This window comes from Paramormyrops kingsleyae, chromosome 20 (assembly GCF_048594095.1).
Source record: "Paramormyrops kingsleyae isolate MSU_618 chromosome 20, PKINGS_0.4, whole genome shotgun sequence".
NCBI classification, from domain to species: Eukaryota; Metazoa; Chordata; class Actinopteri; order Osteoglossiformes; family Mormyridae; genus Paramormyrops; species Paramormyrops kingsleyae.
In genome coordinates, this window is record NC_132816.1 from 23102797 (window position 1) to 23120009 (window position 17213).

Below are 17213 nucleotides of genomic sequence, written 5' to 3' on the forward strand. Positions count from 1 at the left end.
CCACCTCACCCCTGGAAAGGCAGCCTCACTGCCCCTCTCACTCCCTCACGCCACCTCACCCCTGGAAAGGCAGCCTCACTGCCCCTCTCACTCCCTCACGCCACCTCACCCCTGGAAAGGCAGCCTCACTGCCCCTCTCACTCCCTCACGCCACCTCACCCCTGGAAATCAGCCTCACTGCCCCTCTCACTCCCTCACGCCACCTCACCCCTGGAAAGGCAGCCTCACTGCCCCTCTCACTCCCTCACGCCACCTCACCCCTGGAAAGGCAGCCTCACTGCCCCTCTCACTCCCTCACGCCACCTCACCCCTGGATATCAGCCTCACTGCCCTTCTCACCCCCGGAGAGGCAGCTTCACTGCCCCTCTCACTCCCTCACGCCACCTCACCCCTGGAAAGGCAGCCTCGCTGCCCCTCTCACTCCCTCACGCCACCTCACCCCTGGAAAGGCAGCCTCCCTGCCCTTCTCACTCCCTCATGCCACCTCACCCCTGGAGAGGCAGCCTCACTGCCCCTCTCACTCCCTCACGCCACCTCACCCCTGGAAAGGCAGCCTCACTGCTCCTCTCACTCCCTCACCCTTGGAAAGGCAGCCTCACTGCCCTTCTCACCCCCGGAGAGGCAGCCTCACTCCCCCACTCACTCCCTCACGCCACCTCACCCCTGGAAAGGCAGCCTCACTCCTCCTCTCACTCCCTCACGCCACCTCACCCCCGGAGAGGCAGCCTCACTGCCCCACTCACTCCCTCATGCCACCTCACCCCTGGAAAGGCAGCCTCACTCCCCCTCTCACTCCGTCATGCCACCTAACCCCCGGAGAGGCAGCCTCACTGCCCCACTCACTCCCTCCCTCAGCATTCTGTCCCTACAAAAAGACCTGGTAGTCAGGACACTGGCTCATACTGATCAAGCAGCAGCACCACCTAGGCCTGTGAGTAACATTTATGAGTGAGGAGTGGGGTCCGGATCCCCCTGGTGGGAAGACAGAGGGTCAACAATGTCACGAGGAGCAGGGAGTTGACTAGAAGCTCGATTAAGGCCAGGAGTGTTTCAGGCTCTTTGGCTGGGACAGTAGACTTTGGACCCAACAGTTCCTTGTGAGGTGAGATTAGACAGATTAAACTTCAGAGCGATAAAGAGCGCAGAACAGCTTAAGCATGTCATGTTTGTCACACCTGGGAACAGGTGCAGTCAGCCCCACCCACTTCCTGAGAAAGGTCCTGTGGGGGGGTGGGGGGGGGGGGGTGGAGGTGTGTTGTAAGGAACCAGTTCCAAGTGAAACTTAGTGATCGGGATGGAAAGAAAAACAGAATTCACCTTGACGATAGGCACTGGAATGCCACCGTCTGCCCTACCACACCCCAGTTCTGAAAGCCAATTAGACCCGCACCCCCGCCCGCACATTGTGGAGCTGTGTAATCTCACCAAAAGCAGGGTTTCTGTCCCACCTCCTCGAGAACCCCCAACCAGCTACGTGCTCTAAAGCAAGCTTCACCCACACGTCTGAGCAGCCAGAACAGCCGCAGCCTATGGCTGCAGCTCAGAATGAGGCCCCTGCTTCAGCCAATTGCTGAAGGGTCAGTGAGGTGTGTGGACGAGATTAGTGGGTGATGAGGAAGAGAACATGGGCAAGGCACAACAAGCGGAAGGTCCAAAGGTCCAATGCACAACAAGCGGAAGATCGGAAAACATTCCCACAGGACAAACTCCTTACAGGCTTCCGAAATAATGTAATTAAGAGTAAAGCTGCAGTGTGTACTGGTGGTGTTTTTATGAGTAGCTCAGTGTGAGTGTGTGTGCATGTGTGTGCGTGTGGCCCTGACTTGAATGCACTAATCCCCTCCTGGAGCGCAGGCCTGACCCCGTCTGTCCCCCGCTGAGGCCTGTGGTCTGGCCAGACCTCACTGGATTAGTGTGGCAGTGCCCTGTATGACACCGCTGGATTAGTGTGGCAGTGCCCTGAGTGACACGCTAAGGTTGTAGTAGCTGTGCGTGCGTAGGTGCAGTGGATGAATCACTGAACCAAGGCCCTGAAACGGCAGGCATGCCAGGCATTTCAAAACCACAAAGTCACAATGACGTTAACGTCACAGAGAGCTGTGTGTGTTAAGGAAAGAAAGGGTGTAAACAACAGCAAGCAGGTACAGAAAAGCCTGAAGAGCCCATGAAGAGACCATCAGTGGCACCGCATACTGGGGGGGGGGGATGGGGCGTGCCCTCACACTGTATGGCCCCTTGCAGACTGACGGATTAAATTATTAACAGGTCTGGCGTTTTGGTCGCCAGCTCTCTTTCTTTGTCTGTGCTGGACAGGAATGCAGACACTCTCTGTCCCACACATACTTCAGCACAGACTGGGGGAGGGAAATATGCGAAACTCCAAAATGTAAACCCCCCCACCACCACCACAACCCTCACCAGCACAAATACACCAGCACCGTAACCCACACTGGCCCCAACACAAGTGGAGCTCTGTTCATGTTCTGCTTGGCTGTGGTGGCCTGAGCAGGAGATTGTGGGTCCTGACTGGTTCCAATGATGGCTGCCAGCTTGCCTGGTGCCTGGTGGACTCAGATAAACCACAAGCTGTTCGCAGCGAAGCGTAAACACAGGAGAGACACACGCCTGGGCAGAATGATACCAAACCCACCGAACCAGCCTGACCGGTCAGCCTCGTCATGGCGTAGGAGGTCACCTTCTTGCAGAAGCACAGAAACCACATGGATCCTCAAACGACAGTCCCCCCCCCCCCCAACGTGGAGCTACAGAATTCACCTGGCTTTGGCTGTGGTCTGCTGACCACAAAGTTGTGTCTCCTGAGGGACACCGGTGCCGACTTCCTGCACACACTGTTCCGGTCCAGGGAGCTGGTGAACAGTGGCTTTTGGGTCCAGTACGGGTTATCCAGACTGGGGTCAAGCCGGCCAAGCCCTGGGCCCACACTGGGGTCGTCACGATTGAGAGGTAAAGGGTCCTCGTAGGACCGCCCTCTCCTTATCCTCCTTTCCAGGCAGCCATCAGGACCATCAGCTGCATCGGGATCAGACCCGGGACCCAGAAAAGGCCGGTATCCAGGGGCACTCCAGTCTCTATGCACATGTCGCACTGTCTGGTCAAACTGCTCAGTGTCTGAATGGTAGCAACGGTCCCTGTCAGTGCGGTCAAACCGCCCCTCATCTCTGCGATCATAACGGTCCCTGTCAGTGCCTTCAAACCGCCCCTCATCTCTGCGATCATAACGGTCCCTGTCTGTGCCTTCAAACCGCCCCTCATCTCTGCGATCATAACGGTCCCTGTCTGTGCGGTCGAACCGCCCCTGATCTAGTCGGTCATAATGGTCCCTGTCAGTGCGGTCAAACCGCCCCTCATCTTGGCGGTCATAACGGTCCCTGTCCATGCGGTCGAACCGCCCCTCATCTCGGCGGTCATAACGGTCCCTGTCAGTGCGATCGAACCGCCCCTCATCTCGCCGGTCATAACGGTCCCTGTCTGTGTGATCGAACCGCCCCTCATCTCGGCGGTCAAGACGGTCCCTGTCAGTGCGGTGGAACCGCCCCTCATCTAGACGATTATAACGGTCGCTGTCAGCGCGGTCAAACCGCCCCTCATCTAGACGGTCATAACGGTCCCTGTCACTGCGGTCAAATCTTCCTTCATCTTGGCGGTCATAACGGTCCCTGTCAGTGCGGTCAAACCTTCCTTCATCTCGGTGGTCATAATGGTCCCTGTCACTGCGGTCAAACCGTTCCTCATCTCGGCGGTCATAACGGTCCCTGTCTGTACGGTCAAACCGCTCCATTTCTAGGCGGTCATAACGGTTCTTCTCGTTGCAATCTGAACACTCCTTTCCAGTGCCATTATAGCGGTCCCTTTTAAAGCGGTCATATCGCTCCCTGTCTTCATACTCCATGTCAGTGCGGTTGTAACGGTCGATGGAATCACAACGTCCTCCTTCACTGTGGTTGTAACAGCTCCTACCAGTGCAGTCATACTGCTTCTCCAAGACTTGATCTGTGTCCACACGGTTGTAGGTCCGCAAACGAGTTTTGTGTTCTTGACGGTCATGGTCCATGTTGGTGCAGCGGGGATGCCCTGAACGCTCGCAGCCATCTCGCAGGTGACTCCTGTACCAGTGGTAAGGGCTTTGGTCGCTGTCCTCATACTCCCAGAAGCCATGTACCTCCTGTTCCCTCCCGGGACGAATCTGTGGTCGCCCGCGCTCCTCTGCTCCGCCACTCCACTCGTCAGATCGCAGCTCCTCCCGGCTCTTGGTCTGCCTGGGGGGGCACAGCCCCTGCCTGGCACCAGTGGCAGCACGGCTCTTCATGAACGCTTGCTGAGGCGGCGCTCAGCTCTCACTCGGGCTCCCGTAGTTGCAGGGTGCCGCCGTAACCTGTGAGGCATGCTTTCCGTGGGAATGCCTCGCTGGGACTGCCCTCTGCTCTGAGATATCCCCCGGACACACAGACTCCCGCGCCAGCACCTCCCACGCCCCGCCTCCTGTCCCCCCAGGGCCCATGAGTAGCTGGTCACATGATGTGGGATTTCCACCTAGACAGGCTGTGACTGGCCAAGAACATAGACTCTGGCCTTTCCCCTACTAATGAAAGGGGGGAGGGACTGATCTCCTCCCTGTCAGAGCCTCAGAATTTCTTAAAGGTCCCGCATGCCAGCGCAGCTTCTGCAGCAGCAAGATGCAGCTCCCAGCAGCTGCAGGTGCGAATGCGATCTTGTGCCGCATGGGGAGAGTTGCGGGTGTTCCTGCAGTGCTATATACCCAAAGCTGGAATCCTGTCTCTGAAAAGTCAGGAGAAAAGCCTGTTCACCATTGCAGCGGAAGAAAGTGGATCCTCAGTCCACAATGCACTATTGTTCCAAGTCCTTCCCAGAGTCACACCCCCCACTCCACTCTTTTTCAGAGAGGAAAAAAAAAGGCACAGCCCCCTCCCCCCAGCCGCCATCAGAGCAGCGATCATACAGCACGCGGTTCACAGACCCAGCAGAAGCATGGAGTGCCGTTGGCTGACTTAGCGCACCCTGTGTTCAGCACTTTTCCCCGCATGGGTGGGGGGGAGCTGTCCCTAAACTGTTCCCATGAGAACTCGAACCATACAGACCACAAACTGAGCCCTGTACCCTAATGGGAGCTCTGAGAGCCTGCAAACACATGTGAGGAAGCTCAACAATTGAGGCTTTGAACAGTTCACAGTGCAGGAGAGTATCATGCTGTATTAGTTTCACTCAGACACCCCCCATTCCCACAAAAAAACACAATGGCAACCCGCACCCCTGCAAAGTGACAGTGCTGTGGGCTCAGCTAATCCTCATCCCAGGGGCCGCATGCTGAAATGTGAGCTCGCCCTCTTCTGGGCACACTTCACACTACAGGCAAGAAAGGTGGAGGTAACGTGCAGCTGCCCGAGCAGCTGTAAAGGGTAGACAGGACAAAGGAGCACATTCTACCGGCCCGACAGGACTGAGGAGGCCCAGGAGGTACTGTAAACGTAGGACAGACAGGACAAAGGAGCATATTCTACCGGCCCGACAGGACCGAGGAGGCCCAGGAGGTACTGTAAACGTAGGACAGACAGGACAAAGGAGCATATTCTACCGGCCCGACAGGACCGAGGAGGCCCAGGAGGTACTGTAAACGTAGGACAGACAGGACAAAGGAGCATATTCTACCGGCCCGACAGGACCGAGGAGGCCCAGGAGGTACTGTAAACGTAGGACAGACAGGACAAAGGAGCATATTCTACCGGCCCGACAGGACCGAGGAGGCCCAGGAGGTACTGTAAACGTAGGACAGACAGGACAAAGGAGCATATTCTACCGGCCCGACAGGACCGAGGAGGCCCAGGAGGTACTGTAAACGTAGGACAGACAGGACAAAGGAGCATATTCTACCGGCCCGACAGCACCGAGGAGGCCCAGGAGGTACTGTAAACGTAGGACAGACGGAGGGACAGAGAAATGTACAGATGAACGGACTAGGCCACACAGGTGCTGTGTCATCTGGCCACTTTGTCACCTGGACATTCCTGCAGACAGGCTGGGGATGAGCACAGAGCCCCACCCTACCCAACCCACACACACACACACACACCGAGCTGTGCAATCACCCCCCCACCCCACATTGCTTTCTTCCATGTGGTTTCTGGGCGTTGCTCACCGTGGCTAGCACACTGTCTATAGGACTCACACCGCCACTGACCTCGCCGCCGGGGGGGGGGGGGCACAAGTGAAAATGACTTCTTTTGACTTCAAACCCAGAGGGACCTTGTGAATGAAGGCTCATAATCCATCCGGAACAATCTACACACTAGCCTGCCCTCCACATGGCCTACAGATGCATTCTGTGTGTAGTTCTGTGATGGGCTGCAGGACCTCTGCGCGTCATTCCCAGCTGCGCTGTGTTGCGTGTGTGTAAGGGTGTATCTCTGCATGTCTGTGTGTACTTGTATGTCTGCTGCACTGTAAAATGTCACAAGCTTGCATCAGTGACCCCCCACCGGCTTTCTGTAGGCCCCTGGGTCAGCACCGTCAGGCTGGGTAATGGCAGTGGGCAGGCGGACAGGGGCACAGAGCTGGATACAGGTGGAGTGGGAGACTGAGAGGCAAACACCGCCGGCAACACAGAGCTCCTATTGGTGCCCATTAAAACACCCTGGCTCTCTGAGCTCCTATTGGTGCCCATTAATAAACACCCTGCTGTCTGAGCTCCTATTGGTGCCCATTAATAAACACCCTGGCTCTCTGAGCTCCTATTGGTGCCCATTAATAAACACCCTGGCTCTCTGAGCTCCTATTGGTGACCATTAATAAACACACTGGCTCTCAGATCCTATTGGTGCCCCTTATTAAACACACTGGCTCCCTAAGCTCCTATTGGTAGGTGTTTATAAAACAATGGCTCTTTCTCTTCTGCAGTGGGCTGTCAAACTCAGTGGTATTATTTTCTGGAAAAGCCATGAACTTAAGAATTGCTTCATATCACTGCCCAGAAAGTACCAAGACACAGCCACTGCAAAGAGTACTACACAGTCACAGTCATACTATTTAAGTGTCAGATGCAGGCTAACTATTACTTTAGTGTCTGCTGCCCCCTGCAGGCAGACAGACCACATGCAGCTAGCAGACACTAGACAGGAAGTGCACTCTTTCAGACAATGGATCCTGCACACTGCCCCTGAACCAGGCCTCAGTGTTGGTATAGCTAATGCCCACACACGCAGCTAGGGGGACATGGACTGATCCAGGAACAGTGCTGGTGATGGGAGGCGGCTCTCACCTTGCAGCTGCTGCTGCTCCAGGCTCAGTGTGTCGATGCTGTAGGCGCATAAGTCCAGGCTCTCCAAGGCCTGCTGCCGCGCCCCCTGGTCCTCCTCCCGCTCCAGCATGTTCCGCAGCTCCTCGGCCGTTTGCCTGTACATCTCCAGGTCCTGCTCCACCTCCTGGAGGCGCAGCAGAATGGCCACCTGCTCACACTGCTTCTCCTGAGAGGGCCTCTCTGCTTCTACGTCACCCTCCTCTGGTAGGGCACGGCTCACTGCACCACTGCGGGTGCAGCGCTGGGGTGGCCGAGGGGCAGGCCGGGCCGGCTTCAGTGGGGCGGGGGTGGATCTGCACTGCCGCTCCATAGGGGGCGGGGACCCCTGTGGGCCCCTGAGGACCCGGGGCCGGGGTGGCGGGGGCCTGAGTGCCTTTTGCCTCTCTAGGGATGATGGGCAAGAGGTAGAGGAGGGTAAAGCACAGGTCTCGGGCTTGAGGGTCAGAGGGGAGTGGGCGGAGCCTCTGATGATGTCACCTTCACTGCTGTAGTCCAGGATGGAGTAATGGCGGGAGACTCTGTGCCCTGCCCCCGGCCCCCGGCCCCCGGGGACACTCAGCTCGAACTCGGTCAGCTGCTGGGAGAGCTTGGAGTCCAGGTCAGTGGCAGAGGCGCTGAGTCCATCCAGAAAGGAGGGGCTTGGCAAGCCGTTCCGGAACGTTGTCTCTGGCGGCAGCAGGTCCGCCTCGGCAGCACTGGAATGCCGGAACAGCTTCCTGCGTTTGTGCTCCTCCTGCTGGCCCGCTGCAGTCAAGCAGTCTGACGTCCGTCTGTCAGTGGGACGCTCTCCAGCTGCCTGACCGTTTCCATGGAGCCAGTCATCATGGGGACCTGAGGCAACCAGACTGCCAGCAGCAGGCGTAGATGAGCCCTGGGGCACACATCCCTGCGCCCGGCGCTGCAGCAGAAGGGGCAGGTTGGGCCGGGGCGGCAGGCGTGGTTTGGCCGCTGCCCTGTGGCCAGCCCCCATCTGCAACGGTGGTGCAATGGCCCCCGCCCCCCCGCCAATGCTGCCACTGCGCTCCATCTCCTGCTCAAAGTAGTCGAGGTCCCAGATGGTGTAGTCAGTCTGCCCCCCCCAGGCTGGACTGTACTCCTGGTTCTGGTCCCCAGCCTCCTGCTTGACTGCATGGTGGCCCCCATCTGCATCCATGTCCCTTCCAGCCAGGCTGCTCGCCGGGGATTCTCGAGACTCCGCCCCTCTCAACTCCGATTGGCCAGAGTGGCACAGTGGCTCCTCTAGCTGGATGAATCGGTGTGGGAAGATGCCACGCCGCCCATGTAGCTCACCCTCCAGCCAGCCGTCCTCCAGCGTCCGCAGCACCAGGATGCGGTCGCCCACGTCGAAGTCCAGCTCGCCGCATTCCAGGGCACGGAAGTCATACAGCGCCACGCCATGCAGGCCGGCAGCCTCACCCCCACCCGCTGGGACCTCTGCCTCACCAAAGCCCACCTCACGCTCCTCATCCTGCTGCCTCTCCTCCTCGTCTTCCTCCCTGTAGCGGGCGACGGCCTGGGTGTCCCCTCCACCGCGCAGGGGAGCCAGCAGCTCCACGAAGCCCTCAGGGAAGATGCCGCTGCGCCCGTCCAGCTCCCCGCGCAGCCAGCCTGGCTCAGGCACGCCCACGATGGTGATGAGGTCCCCCTCACAGAAGTCAAGCTCCTCGTCGAGCTGGGCGGAGAGACCCATGAGGGCACGGGCTCGGCCCAGGGCGTGGGGGGGCAGCTCGGCGGCGGCGGCGGCACGCTGGGACAGCTCCCGGCAGCGGGGGGACAGGCGCAGCCGCATCACGCAAGACCGCGGGAAGAGGCCATATGCCCCCCAGCTGCTGCGGCCCCGCATCCAGGAGCCATCCACACTGCCCTCAGCCACCAGCACATCACCTAGAGACACGGGGGGGGGGGGGTGAGGTGAGGTGAGCAGTGAGGCAGGTAGGGGGGGCTGCGAACGGCAGGACAGCAAAGGCTGTGTTTCTGAGGGAGGGCTCAGTCTAATGCCTTAAATGCACACATTCACAGAGCAGAAAAGCCTGCTTGACAGCGCTTATTATACCAGACACGCATTTCCCAAAAACACGCCAATTACATTCAGCAATTAATGACACAACAGAGTAAAAGAAAGACATCCACAATGCAGTGAAATGGCACCACCCACAGGCAATTGTGTGCAAGTGCAAGGCAGCCAACAGACAGCAGGGACACGGCCGTGCCGCGCTCCGGCCGGCGGTAACGGGGCAATGCGGCGTCTCTCTGCAAATGGCCGGTGACCCAGTCTGACCATGGTTTTCACCTGGAATTAAGCCTCCAAATGCCAGCAAGAAGGTCAAGACGGTGACAGCTGGCACAGGAGAACCTGAACATGTAAGATGACGGTGGGAACCAGCACCCCAGATGAGGTCGCCATGGTAACGGCCACACTTTGCTTCAGCCTTGCTTGAGCTGCAGCCAAGACAGCATCTCCCCCAGTCAGAGGAGGCGGTATGCTGTGGCACTGGTTAACCCCCGCCCAGTCAGAAGTGGCGGTATGCTGTGGCACTGGTTAACCCCCGCCCAGTCAGAGGAGGCGGTATGCTGTGGCACTGGTTAACCCCCGCCCAGTCAGAGGAGGCGGTATGCTGTGGCACTGGTTAGCCCCGCCCAGTCAGTCACGTGCCGGTATGATCCTGAGAAAGTGCGCCAGTGGCAGTGCAGCGGCATGCCGCCCAGCGCACGTCCGCCACCCACCTCGCTTGAGAGACAGGTTCTCCGGCGATGCAGCACTGAAGTCACTGATGCAGACGTAGAGCTGGTCTCCTGGTCGGGTGCTAGGGATGAGAATAGCCTCCACAAATGTGCTGGGAAATTGGCCTGTACGGGCAGAAGGAACACAGAACCCCACAAGTTATACCTCTATCAGAGGGAGCAGGGGAGGAACAAGAACATGCAGGAAAGATGGGGGCAGGAGCTGACTGGGGAGGGAGGAGAGGAAGAAAAGGTACCATACAGGAGAGACTGGGACAGGAGCTGATGAGGGGAGCAGGGGATGAACTGGAGCATGCAGGAGAGAGATGGGCAGGGGAGGAACAGGGAGCATGCAGGAGAGGCTGGGGCACAAACTGAAAGGGGGACGAGGGGAGGAATAGGAGCATTCAGGAGAGACAGGGCCAGGAGCTGATGGGGGGAGCAGGGGATGAACTGAAGCATGCAGGAGAGAGATAGGCAGGGGAGGAACAGGGAGCATGCAGGAGAGGCTGGGGCACAAACTGAAAGGGGGATGAGGGGAGGAATAGGAGCATTCAGGAGAGACAGGGCCAGGAGCTGATAGGGGGAGTAGGAGAGAAATGAGGATCATGCAGGAGAGATGGGATCAGGAGCTGAACAGGGAGCAGGGGAATAACAGGGGAGGAACAGGCAGCATGCAGGAGAGATGGGGGCAAGTGGTGATGGAGAGGAACAGGGGAGGAATGGGGAGCATTCAGAAGAGAAAGGGGCAGGAGCAGACGAGTGTTCTGGGCTAGGGACTTCAGGCCTTGACCCAGAGCTGAAGGCGGCACAGCTTATGGGACATTCTGCAGTTTCACTCCAGTTTCAGGAACATCAAGTTCTCCTCCATAAATGAGGTCTGGGCCAACCCGGAAATGGGGAAATGCCACATGACTCAGGGATGAGAAATGTGGGCTTGTTTGGGCATGACTGGGAAGTGAATCTGCATCCATCCAGGGAGGAGGAGGAGCACAGCCTGTAGGGCCCCAGGATGCCCCCAGGCAGACTGGCTGGCCGCTCGACAGACTCAAAAACGTGCTGCAGACCCCAGCGCAATAGTGCCACCTACCTGTGACGCCATCCTTGTTGCCTAGCAACCAGAAGTCATCCACCACACTCAGCACCTCGATGACATCGCCAGTAAAGAGGGGCAGCTCCTCTGACACGCTGGGGCGGAAATCGAAGATGGCCCGGACCACAGAGCCCAGCTCCATCACTCAGAATCTACTGGGGAGGAAGGGGGTAGCGGGAGAGACAGAGACAGAGGTGGGTCAGGATCCATACACGCACAGTGCTGAGATTAAATAATTTATGTGGTCTGAGAGGACCTGCTCCTCCACCAACAAAAAGCTGGCCTCTGTCCTCTAGCACAGATTCACTCCAGCTTGTGCGCAACCTACAGAGGCGCACCCTGAGCTCTCGGCTCTGAGAAGAGGCCCATCCAATCAGACTCCAAGCAGGATCACGCATGGCAGGAAATTGGCACATGCTGCAGTACCACATTCTGGCCACTAGTTTTGCTGGCTGAACACTAGCTTTGTCAGTATGGCGTAAACTTCATTCCTGGGAAGTTTAGGTTACACAATTCCAAGAAGAGAGAATATCCACACAGACACAAGTGCACACACACACAGACACACACACTTGAACAGCTGAACCCTCTTCCTTAAAGAAAAACAAGATAGACCTTCTCAGAGGCCAACAGGGACAGCTGGGCGTCAGACGGAAAGGAAGTGAAACAGATAGAGCCAACTGCCGCCAATCAGTGTGTCCTTACTGCAGAGTGGCAGTGTGCACGCATGTATCCGTCTGTATGTATGCGTGTGCCTTGCGTGTGTCTGTATGAGTATGTGTGTGCGCATCTGTCATTGTGAATGTGTTTGTGTCTCTGTATTTCTTTGTGTTTCTATGTATGCCTCTGTGTGTGTGTGTGTGTTTGTTTGTGTGTGTGTGTGAGCGGGTTTACCTATCCTTATGGGGACACAATGTCCCCATAACGTGATAAATATCCGTTTTTTTTCCCTTATGGGGACCGGTTTCCTAGTTAGCGGAAAGGTTGTCATAGTTAGCGTTAGCATTTTTCCCATTGAAATGAATGAGCGGTCCCCATAAGGATATGTTTACCTTACGTGTGTGTGTGTGTGTGTGTGTGTGTGTGTTTGTGTGTGCGCCCCCAGGAGATACAGCTGACAAACTCCCCCACCCGGAAACGTGAGCTGGGAGAGAGACAGAAGCAAACAAACAGCAGCAGCACACCTTAGTCTGGAGCTGTGCAGCATGTGTGGGGCATGGAAGGCAAGCATATGGGAACGCAAACCCGAAATGGGGGGCCGAGCACCAGGACCAACCTTTGGGGGGGTGGGGAGCATGGGCTCGATCCGCCCCCACAGGATCAGGTGACATGGCTCTTTCTGACGGGTGTCAGTTTTCACAACACACACACACACTGTTTGATCTGCGCCCTACACTATGGCTCTGAGTGTTGGGGTGGGGGCAGGAAGAGCTGGGGGGGCTCACAGACCAGGCACACCAACCACTGGTGACTGTGGTAACTAGTACTTCCTGCTCTCTGCTACAGTTAGTACTTCAGACTGGATAATCAGGGCCACATTGCAAAGGGCACACACTGTACATGCCGCACACAGCAAAATGTACACGCTGCACAGGGGATGCACTGCAGAAGGCACGCATGAGCCACAGTCACAGCTGATGGCAACAAAGTCCAGGCTTTCCTGCAGCCAGATGAAGCACCACTAAAGCGGTACCCATGGCGTGTCAGGCTGAGCAGAGCATACCCAGCATCTGTTAAGAAAGAGGAGTGCATGCCACTGTCTACCGCTGCAGGACGAGCGCGTGCCACCGTCCGCCGCTGCAGGACGAGCGCGTGCCACCGTCCGCCGCTGCAGGACGAGCGCGTGCCACCGTCCGCCGCTGCAGGACGAGCGCGTGCCACCGTCCGCCGCTGCAGGACGAGCGTGTGCCACCGTCCGCAGCTGCAGGACAAGCGCTTGCCATCATCTCATCTTCCCACATGTTAAACCACCCAAAACTCTGTAATGTGCCTGTCAGATGAACTAACCTATGCTCCTCTTCCCACACTAGAAGAAAAGCCCTCCTAAAGATTATCACCACACTATAAAGCCCTTCGCCAAAGGCCAGCCGAGGCAGAAAGAGCAGACCATGGCTTTCGTCATCCAACACTACGGCCTGTTTCCAGGTTCTCTGCTTATGGTCACCCCCCATCCCTCACTGACCAAGGTAAGACATGCAGACATTCTCCAGGTCAAATTCCCTTCCAATGGGCCACCAGCAAATAACCCGATGGTCCAAATAAATGAGAACTAAACACTTCAAAAGCCTGAAGATACCAGGCCAACTGAATTGGAAATCCATCCATCCATTATCTGCTGCTTATCCGGGGTCGGGTCGCAGGGGCAGCAGTCTAAGCAGGGATGCCCAGACCTCCCTCTCCCCAGCCACCTCCTCCAGCTCCTCCGGGGGATACCAAGGCGTTCCCAGGCCAGCCGAGAGGTATGATCTCTCCAGCGTGTCCTGGGTCTGCCCCGGGGCCTCCTTCCGGCTGGACATGTCCAAAACAGCTCCTCAGGGAGGCATTCAGGAGGAATCCTAGATAGATGCCCGAACCACCTCAACTGACTCCTTTTGATGCGGAGGAGCAGCGGCTCTACTTCGAGTCCCTCCCGAATGTCTGAGCTCCTCACTCTTTTTCTAAAGGCCAATTCATACTTTACTTTTCACACACGTGCGCTTTCAGTTGCGGACGAGAGGACGTGGCGTAAATATCGTCATCAGGGGTTGTCTGTGGACGGCTGTAGTCGGTGTGCATGTAGCCCAGATTTTTACGTCTAGCGTAAAATGCGTCGACTGCACATGTGCAAGGTAACTGACCAGGTGTATCCAGTAAGTGGCATGTATGTAAACACTGTCCTTTCAATTTGTTCAGCTCAAAACAAATATCAAAAATCTGTTCAATATTAATGATACATTACTACAGAGCCCCTAGGAGGTCGGGGTGAAAACACATCAGCAGTAACTACACCTGACAGCTGGGCTACTGAAGGTGAAGTGGGCACACAAACCTCACCTTAGGTTTATCCATGCCGTCACGTTGCAGGAAACAGCAAGTGGGCAAGAGCAGTGGGAGCACATGAACTAAAGCGAGAGAAGGCACCCTGACCCCTTAGGCGCTCTGTATATTCCACTTATGTCTTATTATTGATTTCTACCCAAAAATCATATTTTATCACAAGAATCGAATAAGACTTTCAATGACAAGCGTGATTGGGCAGAAGTAAATATTAAACATATTGACGGTCCAAACTGACATCAGTTAAGTAGTTTTACAAATCAAAGTTATGTTTTTATTGTTTTAAAAACCCAAGACGACTTGAAACTTGCGGTTATAAATCGTATCTCATCCTGCTTCTGCATAAGTTTCATTCAGACCTAGGAGATGACATCTGCCCTCTGCTGGTCTGGAGGATCATTACAGTACACATGCACCGACCGGAACCATCTACATCCACAGTAGGAACACAAGCTGCTGTGTGAACGACCGTCCTCAATCCTCAAAGTAGGTCTTCCTATAGTGTATAACCTCTGTATCCACAGAGGAGACTACTCCCCAAACCTCCGACCTCCATCTCCATGGAGGACAGCACTGTTCTGCTGCAAATTCAGCATGGTGAGAACATCAGCGCCACCTACAGGCCAGGGCCTGTCTGTGAAGCTGAGAAATGATCGCATTCAGATTCTTGCCCGATTTGGTGGGGAGCCCTGAGCTGCTGTTTTGCAGTCATTGGAGATGATGATCCCACACGGGGCAACAAGCAGGGAATAGACACACATTTACTGTCTCTTCGCCGACTCCATCCTGTTCTCCATGAGACACACATGCAGGTGAGAGCACAGCGTCAGCCAGCGTGCAGCACCGCTGGGGCTGGGGGGGTTAAGGGCCTCGCTCAGGGGCCCAACAGCGGCATCAGCACAGAGCCGCACACGGCTGCGTCTGCGGCCTTCGCATACAAGCCAACAAATCAGGAAAGTAGAGGCTAATTTCTACTTGTTTCCGCTTGTGCTTCCAGTTGCAGATGAGACTAAGGGACGTAAACGTCATCATCAGGGCTTGGCTGCGGATGGCTGCGCTCGCTGTGTGTTTAGCGCAGATTTTTACCTTGTGCATCCGTGCTAAAATACTCTGGTATGCTTTATTACCGTAATACCGCCCAAGCCTTGACTAATTACTTTAAAACTGTTAATGTTTACTCATTTCACTACACTACCTGTATTTGCATTTGTTGATCTGCCCTCTCCTGGTCTGATGGAGTATCACTGCTGCATGCAGCACCGACCATCACCATCCGCTTCCACTAAATGTAGTGTGACCACAAGCTTCCGCGTGAACGACCACCTCCAGCCCGAGGTGTGAAGGACAACGAGCGGTGGGGGTCAGCCATGTGCCTAAGACAGCAGGCAACTTGGCATGCTTTCCATTATAGTGACCTGAACACGACGGGCCGTGCAGCACGGAGAGGAGACTTGCACAGTGACACACACACACACACACACACAGTTGTTCCAGGGCTGATGGCCCTACAGTGACAATGCAGTGACAGTTGTGTGACAGACACAGTGGGAGGAGCCCATATATCCCCTTGGGCACACACACACACCACGGTGACAGGTCATGGACACCCAGCGTGTGGCACTGCACCCCAGGCACAGCACAGCCCAGCCCAGCACTGCACCCCAGACACAGCACAGCACAGCCCAGCACAGCACCCCAGGCACAGCCCAGCCCAGCCCAGCACAGCACCCCAGACACAGCCCAGCACAGCACCCCAGACACAGCCCAGCCCAGCCCACAATGAGCACAAGCCACACACACGACAGCACAGACAGATGCACATCAACCGATTGGCTGCAACCAGTATGTGTGCAGCCTTGGCTCCGTGTGTGAGTGTGTATATCTGTGTTTGGGGGGGGGGTCTGTGTGCACGCACATGGGGGCTAATCAGGGGGATGGGGAGCAGTTTCGAGAAGCCAAAGCACGAGTAACCGGATCAGCTGACGGCCTGCCTGCAAATCCTCTGGAAGGTTCCACACAGCCGTGCTGTCAATGCTGCTTGCCTGTTATTTTTCTGCCCCTGAGCACTGGCCTCGGCACCCCCAGGGGGGCACATTTACATCATCATCATCATCATCGTCATCATCATCATCATCATATGGCCAAATTTTAGAAATATGTGTCCTAAGGCAGATATCTGGCAACCAAAGAAAGCAGTGCAGTACCTGGCAACCCAGAAACAGTATGGTCAATCAGGACCATTGCTCCATCTATCTACAGTCCCCAGGCTGAGACGAGCCCTCCTCTGGGTTCCCTGGGGGGTGTCATTATACCCTGAAGCCCCCCACCCCTGAAAATGCACTATTCCTGCCCAGATAATGATACATTCCCATCAGAAGAGAGAAACGCAGCTCACATACAAACACAAAAACCACGTCTGTATCCCATTAGCTTGTTAGCATGCAGTGGGAACGCTGTGAGTCACATGGCAAAATGCCCCCCACCCCCAGAGGTCGTAGGGTGGCCGGGGTCCTCCTTCAGGCCAGCCGCCCGATGACATCAAGTTGCCATGGTGAATCTTAACAAAACACACGTGGTCATGTTCGTCCAGAACATTCCATCTTAAAACATTTTAAACCCCACAGAGGGAGGTTTGCTAATTTCTCAGCAAGCGCAGGGGAAGCCCAGCAATGCTCGCTGAAGCATACACACCCACCAGCCCATAGCGAGTTCCAGAAAGATCTCCACAGCTGTATGAAATAAAAGTCAGATGGTAAGAACTCTACTCCCATTCTGCTTGTTCAGGGTGCTGGGGCTGATCTCGTGAGAACGCAACTGTGGCAGGACATCGTCACAGCCTGAGAGTGACAGAGACATCTGGGGAGCAGCAAACGGACTGGCCCCTGATGCCCCGTGGCCACCACCAGTCAGCACTGGTAATTCTTACATAAACAAGCCCAAAAAGCATGTATGTATTTCACAGATAGAAGGCAGCCTGGAGTCATTAAATCTAGAGCCAATGGTGCGACAAGCTACTGGCGGAGCCCCGCCCAC

At 56.1% G+C, this 17213-nt stretch overlaps 1 protein-coding gene across 7 annotated transcripts in view; it reads right to left on the bottom strand.

Annotated features, from left to right (window-relative positions):
• Positions 1-17213, bottom strand: part of dnmbp (dynamin binding protein) — a 38908-nt gene that overhangs the window by 18790 nt on the left and 2905 nt on the right. For 4 of the 7 annotated variants that reach the window (XM_072703279.1, XM_072703275.1, XM_072703278.1 and 1 more), the window contains 3 exons: positions 11142-11296; positions 10055-10177; positions 7292-9214 (listed from right to left, as the gene is read on the bottom strand). In XM_072703279.1, coding sequence (XP_072559380.1) covers positions 7292-9214; positions 10055-10177; positions 11142-11286 — 2191 coding nt within the window. In that variant the 5' untranslated portion in view covers positions 11287-11296. Of the gene's footprint in view, positions 1-2775; positions 4498-7291; positions 9215-10054; positions 10178-11141; positions 11300-17213 lie in introns of those variants that run through there. The other 3 variants (XM_072703276.1, XM_072703277.1, XM_072703281.1) reach the window with 2 other exon arrangements.